Source organism: Falco naumanni, chromosome 7 (genome assembly GCF_017639655.2).
Source record: "Falco naumanni isolate bFalNau1 chromosome 7, bFalNau1.pat, whole genome shotgun sequence".
In the NCBI taxonomy this organism is placed as follows: domain Eukaryota; kingdom Metazoa; phylum Chordata; class Aves; order Falconiformes; family Falconidae; genus Falco; species Falco naumanni.
In genome coordinates this window covers 7,006,795-7,029,443 of record NC_054060.1, presented here as the reverse complement: position 1 = coordinate 7,029,443, position 22,649 = coordinate 7,006,795, and the positions used below count along the sequence as shown (strand labels likewise).

The 22,649-nt window shown below is 40.5% G+C and overlaps 1 protein-coding gene across 1 annotated transcript in view; it reads right to left on the bottom strand.

The window, feature by feature from the left end:
* CERS3 (ceramide synthase 3) overlaps window positions 1-22,649 on the bottom strand; it is a 35,411-nt gene that overhangs the window by 8,871 nt on the left and 3,891 nt on the right. Inside the window, exons 3-9 of the mRNA XM_040602341.1 lie at window positions 21,816-21,934; window positions 18,012-18,069; window positions 17,084-17,134; window positions 15,749-15,841; window positions 15,341-15,469; window positions 13,503-13,609; window positions 11,926-12,082 (exon numbers count right to left, since the gene is read on the bottom strand). Of these exons, the coding sequence (XP_040458275.1) occupies window positions 11,926-12,082; window positions 13,503-13,609; window positions 15,341-15,469; window positions 15,749-15,841; window positions 17,084-17,134; window positions 18,012-18,069; window positions 21,816-21,934 (714 nt within the window). The remainder of the gene's footprint in view (window positions 1-11,925; window positions 12,083-13,502; window positions 13,610-15,340; window positions 15,470-15,748; window positions 15,842-17,083; window positions 17,135-18,011; window positions 18,070-21,815; window positions 21,935-22,649) is intronic.

Below are 22,649 nucleotides of genomic sequence, written 5' to 3'. Positions count from 1 at the left end.
CTAGTCAAGTTCTTGGCGCTGCACTCTTTCTGCTGCAGCTGATGAGAGCATCGGGAGAAGGACACGGCTATGCTGGAAGACAGATGGAAGTGGGTTTCCTGTTTCTACATGCTGGCCATACAATCTGAAGCTCACTGGTGGAGAAGCGGGACCGGGCAGACACCACCCATCTCTCCTGCTCCCCTTTACTGGGTACATGGCTTCTTTGTCCATGTGCATGTTGAGGTCGCAATGGCTTCATATCTGATACACAGTAGTTAGAAGTGGGAAGTGCAAGAGCAGAGGAAAAGACAATGTCAAGCCGTATTTAAAAAAAAAAAAAAAAAAAAAAAGCAAAAATAATTGTAGCAGTGTGGCAGTGTGGATTGATCCTATAAACAGCGAGGAAGCCTTAGCAGCATGCCTTCAGCTTTCTCAGAAAGGGAAAGGCACTTGATAGCAAATGGATCGTTGGGTCAATGCGGCTTACTGCAGGTTGTCAAGTCAAGGTCTCAAAACATAAATTGTTACTATAATGACATGCTCCAAAACAGAAATAGCTACTGGGGCAGCATGGAGAAAAAGAAAATGGCTGAGAGATATCTGAGCTGAAGACATTTCTGCAGTGAAGTTCAGTTGCTACATTTTTTTTTCATGAATCTGCTTCCAATGCAGCTTCTCTCTGGTTCACCCTGATAAAGGCACATAATTTTTAAGAGGCATACCATAACTTCGGTTGGCATTATGAAGGCAATAGTGTAGGGTCTGCTTCATAAATTCATGGTGTAAGGTTGGGAGTACAGTGGTGGGGGAATGCTTGTTTGCTTTTTCAGCTGACCAGCTGAAAGAGAGGACGGCACAGGCTTGCTGTGCCTTAGCACAGGCAAAAGTGGGCAATACCGGTCTGTATCATTCAAGCTCTTTCTCACTGGTGTAACTGTGTCCGTGTGTGGGTGGGAGATACACCAGACCTAACTCATCCAGTGGGATCAACACTGACTCAAGGTTTCTCAGCAGCATAAGGAGATTTCAATTTTGCTCTTGCCTGGACAAGACTAAAACCAACCTATCTTCTGGGTTAAGCATAATTTATGTCCACACAGTTAACTGGATTTCTGCTACCAGGTATGGATACAGAAAAGCAATTCACAGCTGATTCTGGAATTTTAATTATGTGTTTTCTGATTTGCTACAATTTAGACATTTTCTGATTTTCAAATATTTATTCTTATCCTAACTTAAATGTATCTTATATGAAAATCAGAATGTCCTAAATCTTATATCTTAAGGTAGAATTAAGAATATTTTCATCTAAGTATCTACAAACATATTGACTAGATCTTGATTTTTCAGTGTAAAGACAATAAATTTGACAGCACCTGCACATATGGAAACAGCTTGCAGTACAAAGATGAAAGCTGTTAGTCAGGTCAGCAACCACTGACTCAAATAAAAGAGATAACAAACAAGAGAGATAATAAAAAGTCAGTCCAAATAGATAGAAGCGGGTACTCTTCTAACAAATAATACTATAAAGTTGATGAATCTCTGTGTTCAACATGTTTAATTCAACATCAATAATTCAACTCAGCTGACATATGGCTTAATACATCTTTACTTTCCTGTGGAGACTAAGCAATATACATTTGGATTCGGGCATACTGTTCTGTATTTCCAGCCTGGAAGATTTTATTGGAAAATATATTTCCCTTTTTAGCTTATACACACTAGGCAACATAAATAATGTTGGTCTTCCATGGAAGATGCACTGTTGGACTCTTTTCTGCAGTTTTTAAATGAAGATGCAGACTTTCTAGGTTAATTGTGTTTGACATCTTGTGGCCAAAATTCCTCTTATTTAATCTCTCTATTCTATGTAATACCTGTTCCCCAAGCTTTCCACTGAGTTTTCAGAGAGAACTCAAAGACGACGTGTGAAAAACAGATTAAAAGAAAAGTTACACTAACCCCACAAATAGTGAAAAGAACAGTCTCATAAAACTAGATGTTACTATTAGAACATGTCCATGATTTTGATTGAAGGAATAAATTCAACCTCAAAAAAAATATCACCTGTGTTATCACTCAGCATAACACACCTGTAACTGGGGCTATAATACCCTGGCTGTTCAGAAGAAATAAATCTTTGTTTACAGTTAATCAGGTACTCTGTGGTTTCAATAAAGTCTGCTAGCTGTGTTATTGAAATCCACTAACTAAACCTTGCACTCAAGTGTATGTGGCTTTACGATAATGTCAAAAGCCCAGGAGGTACTGAGTGAGTCATAATGTCCCACTGCTTTTTGAATTCTTCCAATTTTAAATCCACAGTTGGCAAGGAAACAAAGAACAATATAATAGGCATTTGATGCTGTTCTCTATAGTGAACTTTTTTTTACCCTAAGACAGAACTTGCATTAAGCCAAGGAGTTCAGTGGTATGAACTTTTATCAGAACATGCACTTTTATACCTTATAAATGATTTTTTGGCAACAAAACAGCTGATCAGACACTTGCACTTTTCTCAGTGAGGTATGATACTGCACTTAGGATGAATGTTTTGAAATAACACAGCTGCTAAAGAATATTCCTACAGAAGCCTTATAGCACTATTAGACTAACCTGAAACCACAAAGTGTACAACCACATAAATGACAGGCACTTCTACCTAACGTGTCCGTTAAGGTGCTCATTTCTCTATTTTCATTGTTAGGAGGCATTCCATTCCTTTTGTGATGTATCTAAAAGTTACTTCTATTTAAACATTATCAATCCAATTTTCAAGTCACATACCTAACAAGTAATGTCTTTTCACTTGACATTCACATCACAATACCTAAAATAATTTCAACGTTGTATCTATAAACACCCTGATATATTGAGGCTGGATATAAAATACTTTAAGTAGTACCTAATGAGCACGCTTTCTTAAATAGCATTGGAAGTCTTTGAGACTTGTGTGCTTAAGCACTCGGTGGTGGCTTTTCTTCACTGAAGTTCAGCATGCTGCAAGTCAGGTATCTGTTCAGAGACTGTTATCTGGGGCTGCTTTATAACCAACAGAACGAGAAATGGCTCTTCCCAGAGCATGAGCTGCCCCACCGCTGCTGGGGTGAGACCACTGGACACAGAATATTGCTCACTGGAGACACCATTCGTCCTCCACTGATTACACGGGGATCCTTGAACTTGACCTAGACACAGCTTAAGTTACACAGGACACATCCTACCCTCACACGCTTCACACCCATCACCGCCTGACTCGACTGATAGACTGATGAGGTTGGTTGGTTTGCTCTCTGATGGTGTGAACTCTGCAGTGTGCTGTGCCCAGTCAAAAGTTATTAGAACTGTGTTACAGAGGAGAGACTGCTCCTTTTAAGATTTCCTCCCTTCTTCGCATGTAATAAGGATTATAGAGCACTCTTAGGGAAAACATTTTCTTTAAATATAAGATAGGACAATTTCCGTTCTCAATTGATATTAATCTATCATTAACTAGATTTATTTCAAGCTTTTTTAATTGATTCAGCAGATTGCAGTACTGCGAACCCCGCTGACAGTATGAGAATTACTCACCTCATAACAAAGTCACAATCCAAACCTCTGCAGCATATATTAAAAATAGTAAATGAAGGCACCAAAAGTTCTGTAGAAGGCCTAGGATTTGCTCTGTGAATTCATTTTTGGCAATTGAAAAAATAAATACATATGCACACTATATATATGTATAGATTTTATATAGGTGCATACATGTAAAACTAGCAACAAATGGAACATTTATTTCATAAATGTCCTGCTGCAAAATTAAAAGATATGAGCAGTTAATAAGGGAAGCCAGAAAAACTGTCAGCAACTGCCCTTCTGTGAACAGCAAGGCAAATCAATTAATTTTAAAGCAAAAACTTTACCGTTTGTCTTCCATCTGCATTAGGAACTTCCACATAAAAAGAGCCATTTAGATCAGGGATTTACTAGAAGTAGAGTTGGCCTGTGCCAGACACACATGCAGAGAGAGGGGCGGGGGTGCTTGTTTGGCCAGATCCATTGCTGGTGAAAACTAACACAATCGCATTGACTTCAAGTCGAGCCGTGCTCATTTATACCAGCTGAGAACCTGGCCCTGTATCAACACCGCAGACTTTGCTGAACTGGCCAGGGCAGGAGGCTTTGCTTTCAGAATTACATATAGCTTCAGTTTTCTGTTCTTAGAGGCAGCGGTCATCTGCAGCTTCTACCGAAGTCAAAGTCAGCAGCTTTGGGAACAGCAGGCTTTTATTGCGGCCCGTAAGGGACCTGCACAGCCTGTTTACGGCACAGCTAACATCGGAGAGGCAAAGGGAGCATCCGCACCCCCAATTTATTGGGCTACGGCCAGAGGATTGAGTCTGCTCTTGCATGGTCTTGTGTGTGCATAACAGGTCTGTGGAAGGGTACTTTGTCCTCACTGCCACCCCAGCATACATTCACAAACCCATCTATTTCAATGAAATGCCCAGAAAATATCTTCTTCAGTTTCTTATTAGTTCATTCCTCCACAATGGTCATAACAGTCCTTAACTTCAGTTTTTTAAACTTTACCTGATTTTTCTATAATAAAGTGAAAGGTGTTGTGGAATTCTCAGCATTCTAAGTGAGTTTATTTTAAAAAAATGATTTTAAAAAAAATATCAAAATTCCAGCAAAGAACATTGTCACTGTTTTGAAATCCGAGATGTATATTTTAGGGTATAGTGTAACATACCTTGCTGGAAGCCATTGCCCAGCTGCTAACCCCTTCAATAATCTGGAGTAAAAAGTGAAGATTTAAATAGTAATCTGCCTTTTAGCTCCCAGTGCCAGGAAAATTAACTAGTTGAGGCCAAGGAGACCAGGCAGTGCTCTTGGACTGGCACGTAACATTTGTGCAGTAGAGAACAACTGGTGGCTTTTCGTCCTTCACAGGCTCTGCTGGGCTACACACTTGGACAATACACATTTCTGAGGTCAGCTTTGACTTCACGTCTGCAGTAAGGGTAGGACTCCAGAGCTCCACAGCGTGCCCACAGCAGCTTTTCTCCTTTTTGCCTATCACTGTAAATACCAGCCAGCAAACCTCGGACCCTTTTATGCTTTCTTCTGCCTGCCTCTCACCCCTCCTCCCTCAGCTGAATTTGGCAGCCTGAAGCGAGACATGTAGCCAGGCTTTGGGCTTAACTACATTGCTGTAGCAGAATGGGAAATATGCAGATGAAAGAAAGTCATAACAGGAAGTAATTTCCCTTTACTAGGGCATGAGCCTTCACGCTGCTGACCTGGCTGGCTAGCTCCCATCTCCAGGCTATTAAAAAGCTCATGTCCCAAAGGCAATAATTTGAATCAACTGGGAAGGTTCCCAGATAGACTGGTTTTCATCTCTAAGAGGGAAAACTTTCATTGGTCCTATTTAGTTTCCCCTACTAAGCTATCCTCATGAGAAAACCTGCTATAAATATTTATCTGTTAAGAACCAACAAATTCAACTTCTCCATAACCCATTTTTCTTTAAAATGGGGAAAAGGCAACCCCTACTAATCCAGTTCAATCCATCCTGTGTTTGTGCTAAACCTTCACTCAGAAACTCGAACTCTGAAGCAGGACATGAGTGTGTACTGGCCCTTCCCAGTTTAGAAAGTAACCACAAAATCTCCAGTGAAAACTTTTCCACAACTTCCCAGTCCCACAGAGTCATGAAATTGTAACTAACTAGATTATCATTATCCTCTAAAATATATCACTGCTTTTAAAACAAGTACATGGAATTCAGGCAAATACACCTCTCGGTCTGTTTTATCAGCACCCTGATAGCCATTGGTGCAGTACAGGCTTAACAAAACATGTTATGTAAAAGAAAACAAAAAACTTACATGCCTCTAGTTTGGGAAACCAAACCCTGTCCTCTGCTTAACTCCTGTTGAGCAGCATTTTTCTGAAATGAATGACTTCTCACTGAATGTGTTAATTCTATTAAATTTCATTTTCTGATTGTAAATGTCCTGAACATAACTTTTTTACTGCTTTGGAAAGAAGGAAAAAAAAAAAAATCAGCTGAAAATCTGCCTTTTTAGGAGTCCAATGAACTGCTGTGCATGCCAAAACCAACTATACATTTCATGCTTCATTTTCACATCCCAGTAATTGCATGGTCTATGGAAGCACAGCACTGTTGTGCATGATTAGGGTCATGTGACGGCCTTTTGCAGCTCCAGTTAAGAGTCAGAGTTTGTTACCTGGGAGCAATCAGGCTCAGCTCACCTATGGTGTGTCTAGTGCACACCGAACAGCGCACAGCTCAAGCACGAGCACTGGATCCAAATCTGTTTGCCACAAAAGAGATTTAAAATGTAATCTCTTTAGAGGCCATTATACTTTCATGTTATGCAGAGCTTTTTGTTCCTATCTATAGTTTTAAGAATAAGATTTCTGATTAGGATTAGATATCTCAAGTTATTGCACAGTTCAATGAGAAAGTCAGTGCTGCCTCAGCTGCCAGAACAGCGAAGTGTTCGCAGTCACAGCATCCTGGGTGAACACCGGCTGAAGAGTGACTCCGTTTTAATAAAGGAAAACCAGCAGATTTTAAGCACTGTGGATTCATAGTCTAATTCTAAAGGACATAGATTTAATTCTATAGGTAACTAAGGAAAGCAAAGCAAGCAAGTGCTAGGGGCTTCGATTTGTCACACGGAAGTCTGTACTTCTATGGGGAAATGTTTAAAGACCTACAAATCAAAAAATACCCATTGCTTTGAAGAACGTGCTGTAGGCCTGTGTTTTGTGAGCAAGAAAATTCTCGCTCAAGTTCTGCGCTGAAAGCCCATACTCCCCAGACCCATGTGGTTACAAAATAAATACAAGATTTCTTTATATATATATATATTAATCGTATTTACTTACAATACTTACTTACTAAAAATACGACTTCTGTTTGATGCAAACAGATCAAGCACAAAAACCAAGAGGAAAAATCACAAATGTATCCCAGGGAAGGAAGGTTCTGCAGAAGCTGAGGCAAGTCTGAATAGCCTCAGACTAACGCAGCTAAAGGCATCTGTCAGGAGCAGGTAGCATGGCCTCTGGGAACTATAGCTTAATCTGAAAACTTACACAAAGGGTTATAGCAAGTCTCTGAAGAGATAAAGTCACAGCAAGAAAGATAGAAAGTAACACAGGCCAGCACCTCTGCAGGTGTAAAAAATCATTATTCTTCAGAGTAAGTAGCGAGGGCACGTTTTATAAAGGCATGTTATGCCTGTGCTCCAAAGGACTTCCAGGCCTTGCCTACACATTGATATGAAAACACATCAAGTATTCTAGTCCACGGGCACGCTTTTAGGGATACAGTTTTAGTCATGTATCCTCTTTTGATACAGAAAAGGGAGTAACCGATTTAAGGACTCTTTATATGGCTGTGCGCTTTTCATGGCAAGGCCTCTACTGGCATCCCAGTGTCAGTGTGTAAGAGCGAATGAAGGAAAGAAAGTTAACTTGAACTGGCAGAGATTTCTCAGTACAAGAGCAATCATCAGTCAGAACAAAATGCTGAAGTAGAAGATTGATTGCTAGAAACAGCAAAAATATCATAACAAGTATTTCACAGCTCTCATTTCAACCCCAAAATAGTATTTTCTTATTGTTTTCAGCTACCCTTACTCTGTCATTAATCATTCTTTGAATGCTAACTCTCACTGTTCCCTTGGGAATTTGGACCAAGTAAGGAACGAACAAACCACGGACAAGGATACACCCAACCAAAATCTTTACAAAGCCTGTTTACTGAGTACAAAACACCAAAGGAATATTGAAGAATACATAGGTGGCACCAGCTAATTTTCTTTAGAGTGACAAGTCCAAAAGCCTGCTCTACGGCACTACAAGGTCTTTTCTGCTTCAGGAAAAGCTAAGAACCACAGTGAATCAAAAAACTGCAGCTGATGACTCCTGAATAATAGTGACTGTTAGTAAGCAGCTCATTACCTTACTTGAAGGCAGCCTGACAGAGACAAAAGAATTAAAAGAGAAAGAAAACACATTTCTGGTCATATTACAGTCTGTTAAAAACCTGCCGTTACCTTCTGCCATTGATGGACTTTGCATCAGCCCTGAAGTATCTGAGTCATGTGGACACCATGCCCATTTCCTACAAACTCACACATATTTTTCAAGATGTAAAGCACTGAAGTCTCAAAACTTTAACTCAGTGTGTAATGATTTTAACATATATTTTACATCTTAATTTGCCATAATAATGTGGCTATAAGCTGCTGTCATTCGCTCCCTTTTTCTGACCTTGGAAATAAAATGTTTAATCTCCATGGGATTTTCCTGGCGAGATATTTTAAATCGGTGCATATGTACATACTTCTCTATATGTTTTTTCAATTTTCCTAAAATATTCTCATATGTGCAGACATGATGACTAGACATGTTTCAGTGGTGCTTGAAACTTGATACAAGTGGGTAATTTAACCATGTAATTGAACAATATTACAGAAACACACGGAGTTTCCAAGGCAACAAAAGGCCTTGGACATCAAGATGGCAGCCAGCAGCGAACATTGCAATTGCCTGACCTAACTTGAAAAGAAATTACACTGAAGAATGTCCTTCCTCTCACAGCAGAACTGATCTAAGATACATGGCTACAGGTCTGACCCTGAAGGGCTTTTCTTGCATGTGCATCTTACTCATACACAGGGTCACAAAATGCCATATGACAAAGGACGTTCGGGTTCCTTTTGGGGTATTCTTTTTATATTTTCCAGATGTAAGAACAATCTTTGCTTTGAAAAAAATTAGTACTCCTGTCCCCTCAAGTTTATCCCCGTTGAAAATAAAAATCTTCTCAATGCAAAGTAGCTGAGTGCAGCTTAGCTTGTCCATGCAGGGTTCCCCCTTATTAAGGCATTTCTAGAGGAATGGGCTGGGGGAAAGGTAGCACAAGTCCCGTGAGCCTGGAGAGCAATGCTGCTCCATGCTACCAGCTTCGGTGCCAGAGACTCCCATGCCTGAGAAAACAGGACACAGAGGGACACAGCAAGATCATATCCTCCCCTTCTTTCCTTTTTCCTCATTTTTATCGACCTCTGGCTGCAGTATTTGGGAGGAGAGAAACTGCAAGGTTTTTAGTCCAAGTTCTTTTTTGCTGAAGCAAGTCAGTCAGTGGAGCAGTTATCCCAGAGGACTGAGGGTAACTGTCCCCTTCATTAGTGCAGAGGGGAGGTGACATCCAAGATGAAAAGCTTCTGACCCGACAGTCTCAGACAAAAGCCATGTCTTCCTGCGGGGAAGAGTAAAGCATGGAAGAAGCTCACGAGGCTGCAGTACTTAGTGTCACTTCTGTACGGATTCCTGCTTTTTATAAAGCCTCCTGCCAGAGTCCGGAGATGAGTGTCGAATCCAGACCCACAGTTCTAAGCAAGACGTGACACAGCTCTGCATGGCCCTTTGAATAACACCAAAGGGGGCTTGGTGGGTATGTGACATCCTGGAGCCTTGGGCCCTCCTGTTTACATCACCCCCCCAGAGTTCCACCTTTCATGTCTTACCAAGACAAGTCCTTTAACCTGTCCTTCAATAAGGGACAACAGCACTTCTCACTGAGAATAAATACATCCAAGCCCACTGACACTCTCACAGGGTGATGACATGGTCCAGAAAGATACAGTCAGAGGAGACACCTGGCCCCGGATGGATGCTAGGAGCTGTTAATGGCTGCACTGTACTGGTTTTCACTGGTGACCCCGATAACCCAAGGCAGCTCAAGGCACAGAGAGCAATAAAGAAAATTCTTTACACCCTTTCTATGCTCAGAGCTTCCTTCAGTTAAACAACATCAATCCCTATTCCCAGTTACATCATGACTTATTTTTTCCATCTGAAGTAGCTAACCGTTGCTTCAAGAAAAATGTAAAAAATTGCCTGTTTTGTGAATGAAAACTTCAAAGCCTTGGGCAGAGAAACAAACCCCTTCTAACACAAGGATGATGGCTCACTGGTATTCCACTAAAATAGCAACAGCTATTTGTGTGGAGTATGTCTATAACAAATATGTGGGTATAAAAATGCTGCCTTGCAAACACCATTCTTTTCGACCTTGCCTTTACAGCTTTGGAGGCACTGGCTGCTTTCACAGCCAAGTTTGCCACCGCTATGGAAAACAGGCTGCACATGCAAGCCAGCTGAAGTCATACAGACTGAAAAGGGCTAGGGCTGCTGCTGCTACCACTGTAAAAATGTTATTTGGAAACCATCTTCTTAGAGAGCTGTATAAGGAATCAAAAATCCACGGTAGAGATGAAGGCTTGATGCTTTCCCATTTTTTAGCAATGACTAATACAAAAAATCCTCTTATCTCAAAATAAAACATTTCTGCCCCTTACAAAGGCATATAAGCAGGCAGGGCAGAATGGCCTTATATAGCTGGCCTAGTAATGTCCTCTTCACCACTGTATCTACAGACTTTCTTGCACTGTGCTCTCATAACCTCAAGCAATGTGGATGCAGAACTATGCCAAAGCTTTTCTGTTCCCCTGCTGCAAGGCAGAGGGATGTCCCTCTTGATTTCATCAGAAGAGTTGTGTGAGAACAGCAGAGACAAGGCCAAACTCAAAAAAGAAAACTACAAGTAACCACTTTGACGCTCAATAAGCCAGGCCAGAAATAATTTTGTAATTAATCTAACGGAGGTAACTGACATGCAAGAAATACAAGTTTTTCAATGTTTAAGGGAACATAGAAGCACGTTTTAGATCAGAATGCCACAAACCATTTTTTCTGCAGATTTGTCCCTTATGTACAGCTGTTTGCTGTCTAACAAGGGTTGAGTTTGTAACTGCAGTTTTCTTCTAGGAAAGATATTGGGTCTCTCTAAGATATCCAGCTGTCTATTTGCATAAGCTTTGAAGGAATCCAATAATCCAAAAATTATAGGATGGTTTCTGTTATCAAACCATAATTAAATACAGGTAGAAAGGAATATTTCTATTTCGTTGAGATGCTTCACAGCATTAACAGCCTCAGATAAAAGGACAGAGTCAGCTCAATTAAGCTTTTGCATCTTGACCTCAAAATAAATACCATTTTTCAATAGCACAACTTGTTTCACCTTAACTAGCAAAATATACCTGTCAATGCTCAGGCCAAATCTAGAGAGACATTCTCCAAAGTCCTTTTCTAAATGCTTTTTGCTAAATGTTTTATCTACACCACACTGCACACTTCATGACAAAAGACCTTGTGAAAATGTTACTACTTCAGCCAAACACGACCTAAACGGCAGTTTTCTTTATAGCTTTTTCCCACATGAGTTTTCTCTACAAGGTAAAAGCAGATGATGGCAGCACCAGACTTACACTGTCTCGTTGTTTCAGTTGAACATGACAGTATTTCATTGTGTCATAATACAATTCCAGATCAGCTTCATATGGTTTTCTTAATCCAAAAAAAAAACGTTCAAGTACAGCTGAACTCACATCTAGACAACCCTGAAGAACTTTGACTACAAGCTTTCTAGAGTATTTAAAGATCTCATCACTCACCTCTCCTCTCCTTTTTTGGTATGTGCCTACAAAGTCTAGTGAGAAAAGGCAGCTTTCACTCGAAACACAGGAATTTCTAGAGTTCCACACCATCTTAGGGCTTCAGTTTTTGGGACAGCTCATTTCTCATTTACTATCAAGCAAAACATCAGACACAGGCAAAAAAAAAAATGTTCTAGCTGAAGTTTCGATATTCTGACCTATGACCTTTGGCGTGACAACGACAGGTAGCAAGCACATTTAAACATCTCTATACTTTGTAGATCCCTATTGAAAATGCTGACATGAAAGTTCATGAAAACAATAAGAAAATCTAAGTAAATCTATCGAACTTATTAGCATCTGTTTGATGCTTCACACATCTTCCTGCAGAAGCAAAATTGCTTACCTTTAAACAAATGAACCTTCTCAAAATCTTGAAAATTAAATAACCCCAATACAAATGTAAGCCTTGAAGGATCAATAGCTGCCCATTGAATAAAAAATATGCTATGACAGGAGTTGTGGAGTAGTATGTAGGCTGATACAGTGTGGCACGAAGAATCCTAAAAAAAATAAAGGTCACTGTAATGATGCAAGATTTCTACTCGATGCTATTTACAACTACTTCTAATTTCACATTCAAAATTTATTATTTTCACAAAACACTAAAAAGCTCTGCAAAGGTGACAGATTAAGACAAGTCCTGTCTTAACTAGATATGCATCTCTATTGAAATTTAGACTTCAGGTGAGAAATTTGAGTCTTGCATGAAAGTAATCTAAATAAGGTTAGAAAAAAATCCCATTTTTTCTCTGTGTGGTCTAGATACCATGCAACTCAGAGCTTGTCTATGTAGGTTTTTTTTAATGCAAATTCTTTCTAATCTGAAATCCACACTCCAAAGAAAATCCTACGGCTTTGCAACAGGGCTTTTTGTTAATTAACATATGTTTTGTCCATCTTCAGACTTCACTACTTTATATTATTTGGGGCTTTTTGAGTCCCTTTAATCTCATCATGTTTTGCTTCCAAGCTCAGGAACAAGAAACTCAATGAAGCAAAATGATTGGAGATCACTTGTATAGTTAATAAAAAAATAACAATAAAGTAAAAGACATCAGCATTTCTGAAAGAAAATAGCACAGGAAATTAAACCCTTGTGTTGATCAATGTTCAGAACTATTCATTTAACCAGCCTGAGTCTCTAAGGGTTTGTCCACATGCAGGGAAGCGCATGAAGGCAAACTAGAGCAAGTCAACAAAACGGTGAATGTGAAACACATTAAACACTTTTAAAAAGCTAAACATATTAAGCATTAAGCACACTAAGCACCTGTGTGGATACTCCAAAGCAGATTAAATCTCAGCACTCCAAAATTATGCAATTAAACATTTCGGCTGACTGCATTGAATAATAAACATTAAATATATTACAATATATTTAGCAAATTATGATTTATTTGCAATGACTTCATAAATTAGTTGCTTTACCTTAACTTTTCTGAATGCTCTTCATGTAAGAGAGTAAGGAGAGGCACTGCCCAAGAACTAAGTAGCAAAAAGAAGGCTCTACAAAAAATTAACTACCATCATATAGGAATTACCCTGTACTCTGTAGATAGAGCAGGAGGGATGGAATGAAAGGAAAAAATTTCTCCTAGTTATGTAGCTCAATCCCCTTAAAAATGCAGGACCTCATAGCATTTAACTACAACTGACAAAAGTAAGTTAAATAATACATAAATGCCTCTATGTTAGCATATTTTCAAGAAGCTCATTTAAAATTATTTTTACTTAAATTTTTAAAGAAAATGACAAGTTTTGTCAACTCTTCTCACTGGCCTTTAGTAGCCAACAATAAGTTCCGCTTCTGTTCTTTAAAGTACAATCCATTCCTTTCCTTTTCCCATCACAAGCAATACTAACCTCTCAAAGGAAATGGGAATGAAATAAAAGCCTGTGACTACATTAAATATCACTTACCAGAAGGGGAACAGGATGATTCTTGTGATGAAGAATGCGATAGAAAAGATGATAAAGAGCACATTGCAGGTTTTCTCCCAGTGAGCGTAATTAAACATTTTGGCTGCCTGCATTGAATAAAAAACATTAAATATATTACAAATATTCTCTGAAATAGAGTTCCCTTCTGCATTTTCATAAATAAAGACTCATCTTCCACCTACGCAGGAAGAAAATTTCCTCCCTGTTTGACAGGTAGAGCAATCATTTTACTGATACCTAATAAAGCAATATCAAAACAGATTCTTTGTTTATATTTCTCCTTTCATCTTAAAGGACAGGACTCTGCATCAAAGGCCTAAAGAACAGCTCTCCAATCAAAATGTGTCATGAAAACACAAAGTGCTCTTGGAAACAGAGGTAATCCCTCATTCTTCTACCAGACTCAAAACGGGCTGAATCGAAGTGAAGCTGCTAGGCACACCTGCGCGCTCAGGAGCGGTGGTGACTCCTTATACACAGGCAGTCTGGTGCATGCATGTTACTGACCCTTCTCTGTGCCTAATGCACCTTCTTTTTTCTCCTTTTTGAGCGGTGGATATCCTAGCATTGGTCTCTATCCCACTAATAAAGATTATAATTGCTGCTTCTCCCCTGGCTGAACATGCTTCATTTAGGAACCACCCTGGACACTGTTGAACGAAGCAGTTGTTCAACAGCAAACAAAGCTTCAGGTGCTGAGCCTAAGTTTTAAACAGCAGTTTGATGAACTTTGGGGGATTTTTTTTTTGAGTGGCAGGGCTGATTTAAGTTATTCTGGTACACAATTTCAGCTTCCATCTGAGTGCTGCCCTACCGGTTGTCAGCTCTACTGATTGTAGTTGGACCGCCAATCAGTTCAGGGTTAAAAGTAACCCAGAAAAAAACCAAGCCCGTGTGTAAACATTTAATCTGGACCATTCCCAACCGCATGACCCCACAACCAGTTGTTCCAGTACAATGGATAGAGTATCAAGAGCAGAAATAAACAGCGGCAGACAACAGCCTACAAGGGCTGCTCACTCTGGCACTACCACCGAAACAGGTGATGAAACTACTCTCTCAATCTTGGTGTTAGAAACTCAGGATAACTACTGAAGGAAACACGGCATGTGTTTGTCTTCCCAGAAACCCAGGAGCAAGTCTCTATGACCACAGTACTGTGTGCAGAATAGGACATGTAATGTTAAACATTTCTAACCATTGATACTTAGTTCAGGGAAGGAACTTCCCCTTCAATCCAGGGGAAGAAACTTTTCTTCTGCCAGTAGATACCTGTGATATCATGTACAGGCACAGCTTGAGTGTCTCCAGCCAGAACTTTATAGCGTAGATTTATCCCTTGGGTCAAACACAGGGGTGTGAATGCTGACAAAATTAAGCCAGTTTGGAGAAGTAGCCAAAATTCTGGCGGCTAAATTTGCTTGAGAATTGGTATCATGACAAGCTGTTCACAGGCTAGCCAACTTGGTCTAACTCTAACAGTGAAACAAGTATAATCCAGGGAAGCAGCTGTATTTCCAGTCCCCATTCTGCACTTGAAAACTTCTCTTCTGCCTTTTTCTCATAATGGATTCTGTAACAGAGCATCAGCTTAAATTATCTAGAAGCATTTTTTTTTGTCTTAGAATTTATGAATCTGTGAAGTCCTGTTCTGTGGGGATAGGGAGGGATCGTATGAAACTTGTGGCAAAAAGATTAAAACATCACTGAACATAACCTGGGCAACAGTGAAAAAACCCACCCAGAACACCACACCAACCAAAACACCCAAGACAAAAAAAAAAAAAAAGTAAAAAAAAAGTGAAGGGCAGGGTTACCTCAAGCCAGAAATCTGCAGTATCATGCACAAACATCACCAGTGTTCCAAGACGCACGTAATTGCCACACCAAGAGCCACTCATCAACCCAATGGCTGCCAAGTGATGAACGACATGAGCCAGAAAATCCTGTGGAGAGGGGAAAACAAAAACAATTTGGAAAAAAAAAAAAAAAGGTAGAGCCCAGCAAGTAGTATAGCCCTTGAGAGTCTCTGAATGCATGAAGTGACAAGCAAGAGTTGTCGCACACCGAGCTGCCCCGGCAGGCAGGAGCGTGGCTGCGGGGCGCGGTGCGGGTGTGCCAGGGACGGGCTCCTGCTGCCCTCGTGTGGCTGCACCAGATCGCTTCGGCACATCCCCCTCCGCCTCACCCAAGCCCAGGTTCTACCACCAACCAGGACCACTTGCCTTCCTTTTGTTGTCAATCCCAAGGGTAAATAAGAGAGACCAGTAAAAACTAATCTCAGACATGTAGTACCAATATTGGGATGGCAGCAGAGTCTGGAATGAAGAAAAACACAGTTAATTCTTAGAATAGCAAAAAGTGAATGCCAACTAAAATTACTTCTTTTTTCCTTTCCTCACTTCTTTTGCTCCTCTGCTGAGTCTTGCTTAAGAAATTAAACTAAACTAAATCCCTGCTCTGGGCTTCATTAAGAAATATCCTCTGGGAGCCAAATACTCTAACCTTTACTCAGACTAAACTCCCAGTTTCTGCAGTTCCTCCCCCACCTCTGAATTTCAGCGTGCTTTTTTCCATGTTTTTGTCAGAGAACTACATGCAGACTACTTCTGCATTTAATTACAAACAACTGCAAATAAACGAAGTCCTCCATTTTGGTGAACAATTAACATATCAAACATTCACACATTCCATGACTAAAATGTCAGCTATTTATGCTAACATCCTATGCATCTGCTTAGAGCTAGATGCTGAGCTTGGCTGCTCCCTTGGTTCAAATTGGTTTCCCAGCGGGCAGGCAGTAGGCTTGGTTATCAGGTCCCATGAATAAGAGGAGCAGGGAAAACCCAGCCAGGAGGCAGGATTCTTTTTATTCTTGGCCCCTGACTAGGGCAGGTATAAGAAGGCAGTGTGATGGCCAAAGATTGATAAAAATAGGAGGGGAGGGGCATGTAAAAACCACTGGCAGGTGGGCAGGAGGCAGCTTGCTTGGCATCATTTGTTATGGGACTGTTAGTAAACTATTTTAGGAAGAAACAAAAGCCTCGTGACCCTTGGTAACAACCAGAGTACTGAGCAGAGATCCCCAGAGCAGGGACTCGCATTATGCCAAACCAAACCGGTGCAGCTCTCCCTCCACCCGTGCCACCGAGCAATAGGGCCCAGCAGCACACAGCACTCGGGCTGCTCAGCACAACCCTCTGCAAAATGCTGTTCTGCAGCGCCTCGTCATCGCATCAAGCATCGTCAGGCCTGCCACAACCTTCAGGGTTCTGCACTGAAACCTGTAACACAGATAGCATCTGCTGTGTGCAGGAGTAACCTGGGATAGGTGAGAATAATAGTGGTCTGGCTGGAGGGCTGAGTTGCAGCAGAGGCAGATCATGGAGAAGTCCTGCAGCTCAGCAGGAGGTACGGAAGAAGGGCAAGAGGCTTTGGTGCCACACCTCTCTAGGTGGTGCTTGTTGCTGGGAGGGAGAAGGGCTCCTACGGATTACCCCTTCCAATGGGGAAATACCCGGAATGCCCCAAGGGCAATGGCCCAGTGCCAAAAGGCTCACCTGAAATGGGTAGCCAACCCACGTCTGCCATATGTCGTAAAACCAAGGTTTCTGGGGAAGACAGATGATTCAGAGATTTAGCAGCTGAGCAACAGTAAGTCATCTTAACTCAAAATCTTCGATACTTAAAATTTCTCTAAGTGGACCAGGCTAAGAAGCTATAGGCTTGATCACTGTTCTCCACCAATTTCTAAAGGGATCTTACATCTCAGATTTATTATATTGGTCCCAGCTTTTTGGCTTCTTTTCAGGACACCTGAAACGTTCCAGTTCATCGTTTCATCATCCAAAGCAGTGGGTGTGTGTTTTATTACCACAATTACTCAAGATATGTTGCCACAGTGATTAGATTTTGCTGTGTTTACCAGCCACACACACCACTGGTTCATGATGATAAACAGTGTTTGGGGAGAAGAGCCAGATGAATGTAGACACGCTGAGAATTGTTCTGCTGCTCAGGAGAAGCATTAATGACACCCCAGGCAGTGTTCATATAGTTACAAACAGCACTCTCTCTGTTATTCCCAACTTCTGACTCAGCAGCAACACCTCAGTAAATAGCCATGAAATACACCATTGTTGTGGCCCCCAAAGTGCCGGCAGAAAAGGTTTATGGCCTCCTTTGAGAAAAAACATGGCTGTGTGATGCATTTGTAGGTGTTAACAAGGCATGCTGTAAAACCATCTGTGTGACTTCTTAAAACTTGCCCTAAAAATACTGATTACTCAAATTACCATAGAAGTTCAAAAGGTAATTAAAAAATTAAGTAAAACCTCAGTGCATATCGCAGCCTATCATCTAGATTATGTAACATAAAAGATCTGAACTCAAAGAGCCACTGAAACCAGTGGTTTCAAGAAGATCTAGAAATCAGTCCTTATTTCGTTAAAAATATAAGAATATCAATCCTTCAAAGAATTAACTTACATCATACAGAAATATAAATCCAGCAATGGAGGATGTAAGATAGAATGAAAATCGCCAGCTGCAAAATTAAAATGAAACAATAAGAACAAAGCATGAATTTTTTTATAGATTTTGTCCTGAGCCAGAATTACTGCAGATCATTGTATATCACAGGCAATCTTCTCATAAATGTGCCTTCAAACTCTATGTTATGGGTTGATACATATTAACAATATCTGAATTTATTAATAATTAAATACTTAGGCTTTCAGTAATTGCTAAAGTAGTAGATTATTTTACATTTTCACAATACAGATATCTTGGTTGTGGTTACAGCAGTAATTTTCCAGCCAGGCATGAGCTGATCAAAAGAACAGTCACAGCAACCATAGTAAATACCCTAAAAATTAATGTTTGATAACATCAACCTTTCCTGCTGTATCAGTTCCTCTACAATATTCACACTAGGCTAAGAACGTCGCTCAGTTCCCTGACTACAGAAGGTCTTTCAGCCACATGGCATATACTTCCCAATGTGACCAAACACTGTAAGCTCCAGCACAGACTTGTTTCAATTGCTGGGTTAACTTCTTTTGATGTCTCTTAATACTTATTGTTGAAAACAGAGGAGACCTATGAAACTTTAACAACTATTGGATTAGTTTATGTCTTACTACAGAGATCTGAATTAACTATAAACCTCAATCTTTGACTAGGTTTGCCAGCATTTAGCCCAATCTAAGCTTTTTGCGTCTTAAAGGATAACCGTCAAGGCAGACAATATGGTCAGGTTTTCACCACCAATCTGGTAGGTCAGCAAAGGGAAAAAAGGTCTCGCGTATCTTTGTGAACTATGTTGTTGCTCATATATGTCAGAGCAGGATGCTGTGATTTGGAGCCAGCAATCAGCGTTGTAATGACTCTGGAGCCTGTGTGGGAGGTATTGTCCCTGGGACTGGGTGCGGCTGGAGACTCAGCCAGAGATTTCCCACTCCCACCTCTACAGGTGGAAAGGAAGAAGTTTTCCATTGCTCTTCCCCTTGGCAGGAACAAGCCTGACCTTTCCCAGAGCAGCTCTTCAAGATCAGTAGCAAAACACTGTGAGACTTCACATGCTAAGAAAGGTCATGATCACAGGGACAGGCACATGGCCCCAAACCCAGTGAGAAAATTCTATAGAACAAGAGGCGTCCCCGAGAACAGCAGCAGCCAGCCTCCCAGAAAACCTAAACTTGCTAAAAAGGAAGAGAGAGCATCTCAAAAACCCACACTATACTAATGGATTGAGAGATGTACAAAAGTGAGATTGTGGTCTCTGGCAGACATTAATGAAGTGCCATATAAGAGAAGATGATAAGAACCTGTCTGGTAAAAGCAGCCCCTCCTCTCCAAGCCCTATGTTACTTGGAGGCTGATCTGCCATGTGAAAGAAGGAGATGTTCAAAGACTGAGCCAGTGTTTTACCAGAGTAACAAACAAACCAAAGATAAGGACATGGAATAGCAGAGGCTAGACAGGACAGTATGTCTCATGCCTGTGAAGGAAATCAAGAAAACAATTTTAAAATTGGCACTTGATACACAGTTAATAAACAATTGTTGTACTTTTCAACTTTAAAGCATCTTTCCTCAGGTGATTTGAAAATAACACTTTGGAACATCCACTGATTCAAAGGTATAAGGTGGAAATGAAGAAAGCAAATGGAAGGGGAGAGTGGAACCCACAAGTAACACCTGGCTCAGAGTTAAGCAAGAGATGGTAGGAAAAACACCAGCGCGGCATGGGACAGACTTTACACAGGGGCTGATTCTGCCCTCACGCCTCTTGTTTCAAGGAAGGGAGGTGTAAATAGTCCAGTGGATATAGTGGGACTGATTCTGTGTTGATTGAAAAGTGTAAGCAGTTTTCTGAATTGGATTCAAAGCACAGAGCACCTAATGACTGCTACTACTCCCCAGTCCTACAAATACACATTGAACACACCTGGCAATAAACACGCAGTGCTTCAGATGAACTCATTATATGTGCAAGACTGCCAGAGTACTACCTCATTCTGCATTTAGCCAAACTTCTTTATGAATTCGGCAAACAAAACCTGAAGTAAACCTCATCCAAATTCACCAAATTTTAACCAAGTGCCTTTTAAGCTCTGAACCTGGTCACCAGGGAAAGCACTGAACAACAGCTATGCAAAGGGATTTTCTGATTTAACTTCAGGAGCCTTTTCTCTTCAGCTGAGTCTAACGCAGAGAATTTAGTAAGTGAAGTTAAAGGCTGGCAAGTCTTTTAAGGCAGGGAAGGTTTCATGCAAAGGGCTTTCCAAACCTCAGCGTTGCTTAATTGGGAACATTAATAGCTTAAGTATGGTTTAAGGTCTGGCTCATCAGATTTCCTTGTGATTCAGAAAAGTGATCCTGGAGATTGCAGCCTTTCAGAAGTTTCATAATGTTCATAACACTGACTACCAGCATGGAATAACTCTCTTCCTCATCTTTTGCCTTGAGAATTATATCCAATTAAATTCACTGACAAAGAGCAGAGCAAGGTTCACAAAATTGCACAAGAGAAACCTGTTTGCTTCATTTTCACTCAAGCTGCCAAGCAAGTTTTAATTTCAGCCTTTAGCTGTGTATTACTAGAGATATGCATCCATGGCAGGCAGGTCTTCTATCAATAGCAGGAAATCTTATTGTCACTTGTAAAACAAAATTAACTGATCAACAGAACAACAGCAGAAATAAACCATCGATGCCGGTTTGCCAGGAAAGTTCACTCAACTCAGCCAGGCTGCAGAGAGACACATCTATGTCTATCAACTGGATTTATGCCCAACAGAAGACATCAAATCATCATATTTACTCACACTGAAAATAAGCTTGACAAAAATAATCCTGACAAAGTACTCAACTTTGAGCTTTGTAGCTGTACTTTTAACCCTCACTCCTTAAGCTAATCCACAAAAAAGAGGTTAAATATTATAATCATGTGAATTTTTGCCAATGTAAGTATGGTAGGCAAAATTTAAATACACAGGACATTAGGAAAATTGTTTACAATGGTACAGTTAATTTCAGTGTCCAGAAGGGATGAGCAAACCCATGCCTGTTTGGGGACTTTACAATTTGTAGGAGACTTTGGATAACACAGGAACAGTTAAATAGTAAAATGTTCAGGTATGGGAAAGTTCACGCACGTTTGTGAAAAATCAGATGCTTCAGAGCTTTTCCAGTTGTCAATCATATGCAAGAGGTTTTGAAACTTTTTACATATTCATTATTATCACTTGAAATCGCTCACTCTCATCAGCCTATTTGAGCTCATGTTTTGCACAGTGCCCCATGTTCAAGCTGTGACACCTATCATTTCGTTAAGAAGCCATGACTCCTGCTCTTGAACAGACTTCTTCACACACAATAGCATCCCAAATTGACAGCATGGATACATACATAAACAAAGTGAGTAAGCATTTTTGTTCCCCTGTGGTTATTGGCAGACTGAAAAATATTTTCCTGTTCTCTGAATGTTTTCATTAAGCACTATGTAACAGGATACTAAAAATAAGTCCATTATTACACAATGAAGAAAACTGTACAATATTTTTAAGGGTTCTTTTTCAAGAGAAACTGTTAACCTAATCTTTTAAAGTCACACCATTTTGAGAAATGCTACTAGGTCCTTTCAATTTGTGTACGCACAAACCAAAACCCTCATCAGACAGACCCAGCTTTCTGGAAATCAGTCCCCCTTCAAAGGCACCTAAGGACTTCAATAATTTTTTTCAAAACAGTAAAACCCATAATAATCAAAAGTATTCTCTTTTCTTACAAAGCTTCCTGGAATTTCCGAAGCACTGTTGGGATCTCAAGGTTTCGCCGTCTCCTAAACCACTTTTCCACCAAACGTACAGTACAGTTGCACTTTTTGGCAAGGCCTTGAATCTCTGACTGCAAAAAATGGAACAGTGTTAGCAACAAGATGCAATCCAATGTCATTTTCATTTATTTTGCAGTTCACAGATCAGCTTCCCATTGTTGCAAGGTCCAAGGTCCTCATTTAAAAATATTATTAATATTAGCTATCTAGGGGGGTTTACCTTGCAGGCTTCCTCGTTTAATTTTTGACTGACACTCACAGAAACCCTGGGTTTTCAAGTCACTAAATTTATATAAATAACGCTGGCGTGAAACTAGCACGGTTTGAGGATCTGCGTACTTGTCCATCTACTCTGCTGGCTTCAGATAGTTTCAAAGACACAACTCTACTGCTAAGAAAGAGGGTTGGAGGGGCAAGTGCCATGTACCAATACTCATAGACACTGTATCTAATACTTCACCTAATTATAATTATTTGTCTACATTTAAATGAGTCTCCCAGGCTAGACAAGGGCCTGGAATTAAGGTGACCTGAGCTCTAGTCTCAAATCCAATGTACTTCTGTGGTACAGGGCAAGTCAACTAATCTTACTGAGCAAAATCCAGACTGCCTCCTTTTGACACCTGAAAATAAATCAGGGCTAGAGCACTGCCTGGATATGCATCTAGCCCTTCAAATGCGACAGTCAGGTGTCTGCTTTGTGTGTGCTCTGACCTCTGACGGCAAAGCGGTTCTGTCATGCAGCCACTCATGTGCCAAGCACAAGGCAGGGGACTCCTGCATTTC